The sequence below is a fragment of the Halictus rubicundus genome, unplaced genomic scaffold (genome assembly GCF_050948215.1).
Source record: "Halictus rubicundus isolate RS-2024b unplaced genomic scaffold, iyHalRubi1_principal scaffold0065, whole genome shotgun sequence".
NCBI classification, from domain to species: Eukaryota; Metazoa; Arthropoda; class Insecta; order Hymenoptera; family Halictidae; genus Halictus; species Halictus rubicundus.
In genome coordinates this window covers 32,877-42,346 of record NW_027488606.1, presented here as the reverse complement: position 1 = coordinate 42,346, position 9,470 = coordinate 32,877, and the positions used below count along the sequence as shown (strand labels likewise).

The window sequence follows — 9,470 nt, the reverse complement described above, 5'->3', positions numbered from 1 at the left end:
CCTATCCTATCCTCTATCCTATCCTATCCTCTATCCTATCCTCTATCCTATCCTATCCTCTATCCTATCCTATCCTCTATCCTATCCTATCCTCTATCCTATCCTCTATCCTATCCTCTATCCTATCCTATCCTCTATCCTATCCTATTCTCTATCCTAACCTATCCTCTATCCTATCCTATCCTCTATCCTATCCTATCCTCAACGCTATCCTATCCTCATTACTATCCTATACTCCATTATATCCTATCCGCTATCGTATCATATCCTCTATCCTATAATATCCTCTATCCTATCCAATCCTCTATCCTATCCTCTATCATATCCTCTATCCTATCCTATCCTCTATCCTATCCTCTATCCTATCCTATCCTCTATCCTCTCCTATCCTTTATACTAACCAATCCTCTATCCTATCCTCTATCCTATCCTATCCTCTATCCTATCCTATCCTCTATCCTATCCTATCCTCTATCCTATCCTATCCTCTATCCTATCTGTTGAGGCGTGACCCTCAACGGTAATCCCTCGCAGGCCTACGGCAACCGTGCGAACAAAGACGGACCCTTGCCATAACTCGGCGGCATCTGGGGCCCACGCGAGCCGACCCGCGTACCCTTCGAAAATTGTCGCATCCTCGGATGTTCTAGAGGAATATGGCCTTTTACAGCTTGGGGCCCTCTAATAACGTTTACGACGTGTCCGATGCCCCAGTCCCGCGTTCGAACGACGGTATGGTCAGCAAGGCCAACGCGACAATACATGCAAGCCGAAACAGATGCGGGCCAATTGGGCCTGCTCTCGCGTAGTCTCGAAGTCCCGTTAACTACGAATTCGAATTTTCCACCGTGGCTTGGAGAGGGGGGTCTCACCTCCACGACAAGAGGCGGTCCCAAAAAATATCTCTCCAAGTCCCATCAGCCAATGGCACTAGACTTTTGCATCCCCCGCAAGTTTTCCCGTCAACGGGGGTGGAATGAGTGGACTTCGAGGCAGCGCACAAACTGACCAAGCAGAACCATCTCAACCGTGAAAACGCGAACAACCATATTTCGACCACGATATTCTCACGAGCTTTTTTTAATCACTGTCTAGTTAGTTGTTAATTTCTGTGTTGCTCTCTATTAATAAATTACATTTTACCGAACAACGGCATCTAATTATTTCGACGAGGTCAACTTTCGTTTAAGTTCGAAATTGACCAGTTGAGCATCGACCAACCCGTGACGATCTCAACATAAAAATTGGTCCTTCGAGCCGGATACCAGTGACATTGGGACAAGCATCATCCTCTGATTCACTGTGCCAATCATCGGAGAGCAACAACAATCAACTATAGTGACAATCTACCGTCGGATCGAAGCGGCAAGGCCTATCTAAGGATCATCGACTCGGGAAATCTACGATCTGCCTGGAACCAATCCATCGCAGAGATTTCCACATCGCAGCCAACAACGTGGAGAATCATCGAGGGCGTCCACGGATTGCAACCGTAAGGACGTCAAGCGTCGAAGCGTCGTCATCAAGGAGTCTACAGCTGTACGGAACAAGTCCACCGCAGGGAACTCCAACATCGAGACGACGTCATCATCGTAATTGTGAGTCAAAGCTTAAATCATACTCGCCAATTTCGTAATTTCGTCGTAGTTCACGTAGTCGTACAATAAAGTCTGTTACGATGGCTTCTCAAGACAAGGCGCAACCCAGCGAACGCGATCTGATTCGAAAACGCGCTACTATAAAAACCAAATTAACATTGTTCAAAGGTTTTATTTCGCCGCTTACATCCTCGGAACAAATCCCTATCGCGAATATAAAAATACGCATAGCGCAAATCGAACGCGAATTTCAAAATTTTCAATTAATCCAAGAAGCGTTAGAATTAAGTGCGGAGGATAATCAGTTTGAATCACGGCTCAACGAAAGAGCCGAATTCGAAGCGCAATATTTCGAAACATTAGCTATGGCAAGGCAACTCGAGGGCGAACATGATAGGGCACAAGCTCAGGCAGACCGTCTTGCGATAAATGCACAATTGTCTCATTCTCAACAATTCTCGGGTTTGGGCGCCGGAAATTCGAACGCAGACTCTCCGTTAACGGTTCATTCGGAAACTCACACGCAGGTTAAATTACCGACCATGCAATTGCCGGAATTTAGTGGTTCTTGTGACGGATGGCCAAGTTTTTCGGACGCATTCAGGGCAGCAGTTCACGACGATGTCAAGTTGCGCGGCGTGCAGAAATTAGTTTATTTAAAATCATGCGTAAAGGGGCAAGCCGCCGGACTCATCGAATCATTAGAAACTACCGAGGCGAATTACTCGGTAGCTTGGGATATTCTCGAAAAAACGTATAACGATCCAAGGATTATTATTAACAATAGGATTCAGGCATTTTTCGAACTACAAGCATGTACGCGAAACGTGAATAAGTCGTTGACGGACTTAACGCATTTAGTAACCAAGCATTACAACGCATTGAAGGCTCTCAAAAAACCTTTTCTTGAATCGTTCCCGATTTACGCAATCACAAGCAAACTAGACGATCAAACGCGATTAAAATGAAGAGAACATACTCAGGATACCGAAATCCCGAGCATGGACGATCTTTTGCAATTTTTACATAGCCGTTGCAAAATATTAGAACCGGCAAGGAACGAGCCAATTAAGGCAACCAGTCAATCTTTTACGAACCCGAACATTCGAATCCGGAAACTATCTAATTCGAACGTGCACGCCTTAACACTTTCCGTGCAAAAGGGGCGCTGCGCATTGTGCAAGGGCAATCACTACATCCAATATTGCCAGAAATTCCTAAGCACAACCGTCGAAAGACGCATCGAAATCGTGCAGAAGGCAGGCTTGTGCATAAACTGTCTCCGACCGAATCACGATGTTACAAGGTGCACCTTTGGCACATGTAAACAATGCAACGAAAAACATAATACATTGCTGCACAAGGAGCCATCGGCTAGACTTGCAACGGTCGTATCATTAAAATCGATCTTAGGCATCGAAACGTTTATTTCCACCGCGGTTGTGTATATTCCGGACAAGGCAGGTCGTCTTATTTCATGTAGAGTCATCCTAGATTCAGCATCGCAGTCAAATCTCATGACTGAACGCTTCGCAAAAAGGTTAGGCCTTTCGTTAAAAGGAACTAACATTCCAATTATAGGGGTCAACAAGGGTGTATCCAACACCATGCACTATTCGCGTGCCACTATTCAATCGCGAATTAACAAATTCACCGCAGACGCCACATTTTTCATTCTCCCCAGCATCACCGCTACGTTACCATCTAAACAAATTTCAAAGACGCAACTTCAGATTCCGTCTAATTTGCCACTGGCAGATCCTAATTTCAACGTTCCCTCCGAGATAGATGCTTTGCTCGGCGTAGATTTGTTCTACGAAGTTCAGTGCGTTGGGAAAATAAATCTTGCGAATAGTTCGCTAATCCTAAGCAAAACTAAATTTGGTTGGGTTTTAGCAGGGACGGTACCGGGCGAAAATTCTAATCAGGCAACTCATTGCCATGTAACCCGTATTTCTTTGAATGATAACATATCAAGGTTTTGGGAATTGGAAGAAGTACCGCAAAGGCCTGTTCTATCAATTGACGAGCGCACATGTGAGAAACATTACGTGGAACATATCACGCGCGACTCCGTGACCGGGAAATACACTGTAAAACTCCCATTCAAATCTTTCCCACCGAATTTAGGAGATTCATATAAGGCCGCGCTTCGCAGATTTCACGCGTTAGAAACAAAACTCGCAAGGGAACCCGCACTAAGGGAAGAATATGTCAATTTTTTAAGGGAATATCAAAAATTAGGTCATATGACGAAACTCGAATCCGCTAGTACGACTGAAGGGTACTATCTACCGCACCACGCAATAGTCAAGACAGACAGTCTGACTACTAAGGTACGCGTAGTATTTGATGCCTCAGCGAAAACTACATCAGGTCAATCACTAAACGACAATATTTTGACAGGCCCTACCATTCAAGAAGAGCTGTACGCACTCTTAATTAAATTTCGAACCTACACATACGTTATAACGGCTGACATAGAAAAGATGTATCGGCAGATCGAAGTCAGTTCCGATCACCGGATATACCAAAAGATTTTATGGCGCGAAACTCCAGACAATCCCATAGAGACGTACGCGCTAAATACCGTGACGTACGGTACATCTGCAGCCCCCTTTTTGGCAATTCGCACGTTATTCCAACTAGCCGCCGACAAAGGCGAAAATTTTCCACGAGCCGCACGAGTATTACGCGAGGACTTTTATGTCGACGACATGCTAACCGGCGCGGATACTTTCGAAGAGGCGGTCGCCACTATAAACGAAATTCAATTGCTCTGCGCAAAGGGGGGGTTTAAACTTCGTAAGTGGGCGACAAATAAAGAAGGATTAATTCACGCGTTAACCGACAAGGCAGAATCTGTACATCTTAAATTAGATTTAGACACAACCATCAAGACACTCGGAGTTTATTGGAATGCGCGTACAGATGCAATTTCATACATGGTCAAGGAGTCCGCATTAACAAATAAGGTCACTAAGCGTACTATCCTTTCTAAAATCGCGACATTATTCGATCCTCTCGGACTCTTGGGACCGGTTATTGTGCGCGCAAAATTAATCATGCAAACCTTGTGGAAACTACAACTTGATTGGGATGAATCTTTACCAACGGATCTTCATACCGAGTGGGTTACCTTTTGGGAAGAATTACATGAACTCCAAAATCTTCAAATACGTAGGCATGTTATGCAAGCGGATTGCACCGAGATTCAACTCCACGGGTTTTGTGACGCGAGTGAGCGCGCCTACGGCGCTTGTCTGTACCTGCGGTCCAGCAATAAACATGGGTTAATAATTACGCAATTAATAGCTTCCAAATCAAGAGTAGCTCCGTTAAAAACCGTAACCCTTCCGAGATTAGAATTATGTGCCGCGCAACTCCTCGCACATTTATTCGCCTCCACGAAACAAGCGTTACGACATGTCAATCTTAACAAAGTGTTCTTCTGGTCAGATTCCACCGTAGCTTTGCACTGGATCAAATCAGCCCCTCACACATTAAAAACCTTCATATCTCATCGCGTAACGGAGATTCAGGAAATAACGGATATTAGTGACTGGCGTCACATTGCTTCCGCCGAAAATCCGGCAGATTTCATATCTCGCGGCATGCGCTCAGTCGATTTCATTCATTGCGATCTCTGGCATCGCGGGCCATCCTGGTTAGCTCTTGAAGAAGAGCAATGGCCTATTTCTCCGCTTCAACCAATCGACGTACCAGAGTTGCGTCCAGTCACAACACTAACAACTCAACTACCTGAACCCGATTTTTTAATCAGGTTCTCTTCGTTTCAGCGGCTTAAACGCGTGGTCGCGTACATGCTTCGATTCGTCCAAAACAGTTTGAAAAAGAGTCCATCATCTGGACCTTTGTCAACACGGGAATTAAATAATGCAGAACTGCGAATCGTGACACTTGTTCAACAACAAGCATACAAATCCGAACTTCGCGAAATTAAGGCATCAAGTCGAATTTCTAATTTGTCATCGTTAACTCCGATTCTAGACGACGATGGCATCTTGCGAGTGGGCGGTCGTTTGAAAAACGCGGCTCTGCCCTTCCGAGAAAAACATCCAATACTATTACCTAAATCTCATTTAGTAACTAGGTTAATTATTCACGAAGCACATCTGAAAAATCTGCACGCCGGTGTACAAGCCACATTAAATGCAATCCGCCAATACTATTGGATTCCACAAGTAAAGGGAGTAATACGAAAAATAATACATAACTGTATTATTTGTCGTCGGGCTAAGCCGGTGTCAATAAATTATCCGATGGGAAATTTACCGGCAAGTAGAGTCACATATTCACGACCGTTTTTACGATGCGGAATTGATTTTTGCGGACCATTCCTTATTAAGGAGAAAATTCATCGAAACCGCGGAAAAATCAAGGTCTACCTAGCCGTCTTTACATGCTTCGTCACTCGAGCCGTACACTTAGAAATTGTATCTGATTTAACGACAGAAGCGTTTTTAGCGGCATTGCGTCGATTCTTTTCGAGACGAGGAAGGGCTAGCGACATTTATTCCGACAATGCGACTAATTTCGTCGGCGCTAATAAGGAAATACGAGAACTGTACAGCTTCTTGAGCGACAAAACAAATAATCAGGCAATCGTTGAATCGCTCGCGAATCAGTCAATAACGTGGCATTTCATACCACCGAGGTCGCCACATTTTGGTGGCATCTGGGAAGCTGCGGTAAAATCCCTAAAGCATCACCTCGTGCGCGTAATGGGGGAGGCACTATTGTCATTCGAAGGCCTCCTGACCTTAACAGCGCAGATTGAAGCGGTCTTAAATTCGCGTCCGCTAACACCTATCTCGAGCGATCCGAACGACCTGACGGCGATAACGCCAGGTCATTTTTTAATTGGCGAGTCCCTGATAAATATGCCTGACCATGATTACGCGCAGGTGCCCGACGGACGACTCTCGTCGTGGCAAGATATCCAAAAGATTAAAGCACACTTCTGGAAGCGTTGGAAGACTGAATATTTACAGGAGCTGACCGTTCGTAGGAAATGGCATTCTGGCGGGACATTCCATCTGCCGATCGGATCCATGGTCATACTGCAGGAGGACAACACCCCACCGATGAAATGGCCATTGGGTCGAGTTACCGCAATTCATCCTGGCGAAGACGGTATCATTCGCGTGGTCACTGTAAAAACCTCTCGCGGCGAATACAAGCGATCAGTAAAGCGTCTTTCTCCGTTACCAGTCGACATGTAATTATACAAGCACCCCTATATCCTAGCATAGTTTAAACTTAGTACCTAATATTATATTCATCGTATTAGCTTAGCGGTTCTTTTACTTTATCGATAAGTGCATCCAGCCGATGCTTACTTTAGTTACAAATATAAGTAAGTCCGAGTTCTAATCAACATTGAACAGTCCGTTCAAGGGGGGCGATATGTTGAGGCGTGACCCTCAACGGTAATCCCTCGCAGGCCTACGGCAACCGTGCGAACAAAGACGGACCCTTGCCATAACTCGGCGGCATCTGGGGCCCACGCGAGCCGACCCGCGTACCCTTCGAAAATTGTCGCATCCTCGGATGTTCTAGAGGAATATGGCCTTTTACAGCTTGGGGCCCTCTAATAACGTTTACGACGTGTCCGATGCCCCAGTCCCGCGTTCGAACGACGGTATGGTCAGCAAGGCCAACGCGACAATACATGCAAGCCGAAACAGATGCGGGCCAATTGGGCCTGCTCTCGCGTAGTCTCGAAGTCCCGTTAACTACGAATTCGAATTTTCCACCGGGGCTTGGAGAGGGGGGTCTCACCTCCACGACAAGAGGCGGTCCCAAAAAATATCTCTCCAAGTCCCATCAGCCAATGGCACTAGACTTTTGCATCCCCCGCAAGTTTTCCCGTCAACGGGGGTGGAATGAGTGGACTTCGAGGCAGCGCACAAACTGACCAAGCAGAACCATCTCAACCGTGAAAACGCGAACAACCATATTTCGACCACGATATTCTCACGAGCTTTTTTTAATCACTGTCTAGTTAGTTGTTAATTTCTGTGTTGCTCTCTATTAATAAATTACATTTTACCGAACAACGGCATCTAATTATTTCGACGAGGTCAACTTTCGTTTAAGTTCGAAATTGACCAGTTGAGCATCGACCAACCCGTGAGGATCTCAACACTATCCTATCCTCTATGCTATCCTATCCTCTATCCGATCCTATACTCTATCCTAACCTATCCTCTATCCTATCCTATTCTCTATCCTATCCTATCCTCTATAATATCGTATCCTCTATCATATCCTATCCTCTTGCCTATAATATCATCTACCCTATCCTATCCTCTATCCTATCCAATCTCCTACCCTATCCTCTATCCTATCGTATCCTCTATCGTCTGCTCTATCCTATCCTATCCTCTATCGTCTGCTCTATCCTATCCTATCCACTATCCTATCCTATCCACAATGCTATCCTATTCTCTATCCTCACCTATCCTTTATACTATCCAATCCTCTATCCTAACCTATCCTCTATCCTATCCTATCCTCTTTCCTATCCTATCCTCTATAATATCATATCCTCTATCCTAACCTACCCTCTATCCTATCCTATCCTCTATCCTATCCTATCCTCAACGCTATCCTATCCTCATTCCTATCCTATACTCCATTATATCCTATCCGCTATCCCATCATATCCTCTATCCTATCCTATCCTAACCTATCCTCTATCCTATCCTATTCTCTATCCTATCCTATCCTCTATAATATCGTATCCTCTATCATATCCTATCCTCTTGCCTATGATATCATCTACCCTATCGTATCCTCTATCCTATCCAATCTCCTACCCTATCCTCTATCCTATCCTATCCTCTATCGTCTGCTCTATCCTATCCTATCCACTATCCTATCCTATCCTCAATGCTATCCTATTCTCTATCCTCACCTATCCTTTATACTATCCAATCCTCTATCCTAACCTATCCTCTATCCTATCCTATCCTCTTTCCTATCCTATCCTCTATCCTATCGTATCCTCTATCCTAACCTACCCTCTATCCTATCCTATCCTCTATCCTATCCTATCCTCAACGCTATCCTATCCTCATTCCTATCCTATACTCCATTATATCCTATCCGCTATCCTATCATATCCTCTATCCTATAATATCCTCTATCCTATCCAAACCTCTATCCTATCCTCTATCCCATCCTCTATCCTATCCTCTATCCTATCCTATCCTCTATCCTATCCTATCCTCAACGCTAACCTATCCTCATTACTATCCTATACTCCATTATATCCTATCCGCTATCGTATCATATCCTCTATCCTATAATATCCTCTATCCTATCCAATCCTCTATCCTATCCTCTATCATATCCTCTATCCTATCCTATCCTCTATCCTATCCTCTATCCTATCCTATCCTCTATCCTCTCCTATCCTTTATACTAACCAATCCTCTATCCTATCCCCTATCCTATCCTATCCTATCCTCTATCCTATCCTATCCTCTATCCTATCCTATCCTCTATCCTATCCTATCCTCTATCCTATCCCATCCTATCCTCTATCCTATCCTATCCTCTATCCTATCCTATTATCTATCCTATCCTATCCTCTATCCTATCCTATCCTCTATCCTATCCTATCCTCTATCCTATCCTATCCTCTATCCTATCCTATCCTCTATCCTATCCTATCCTCTATCCTATCCTATCCTCTATCCTATCCTATCCTCTATCCTATCCTATACTCTATCCTAACCTATCCTCTATCCTATCCTATTCTCTATACTATCCTATCCTCTATAATATCGTATCCTCTATCATATCCTATCCTCTATCCTAACCTATCCTCTATCCTATCCT

At 44.5% G+C, this 9,470-nt stretch overlaps 1 protein-coding gene across 1 annotated transcript; it reads left to right on the top strand.

Annotated features, from left to right (window-relative positions):
- The first annotated feature begins 1,963 nt into the window (after positions 1-1,963).
- Positions 1,964-6,844, top strand: LOC143363588 (uncharacterized). The gene is made up of 5 exons (XM_076804153.1): positions 1,964-2,414; positions 3,495-3,635; positions 4,005-4,583; positions 5,058-5,382; positions 6,112-6,844. The coding sequence occupies exons 1-5, from the start codon at positions 1,964-1,966 to the stop codon at positions 6,842-6,844; spliced, it is 2,229 nt and encodes a 742-aa protein (XP_076660268.1).
- Positions 6,845-9,470: the final 2,626 nt, after the last annotated feature.

Coding starts and splice junctions, on each gene's coding strand:
- LOC143363588 (XM_076804153.1), top strand. CDS start 1,964: ATGGCAAGGCAACTCGAGGGCGAACATGATAGGGCACAAGCTCAGGCA. Junction 3,636..4,004: donor ATCAATTGACGAGCGCACAT/GTGAGAAACATT, acceptor ATATTTTGACAG/GCCCTACCATTCAAGAAGAG. Junction 5,383..6,111: donor GAACCCGATTTTTTAATCAG/GTTCTCTTCGTT, acceptor ATTCTTTTCGAG/ACGAGGAAGGGCTAGCGACA.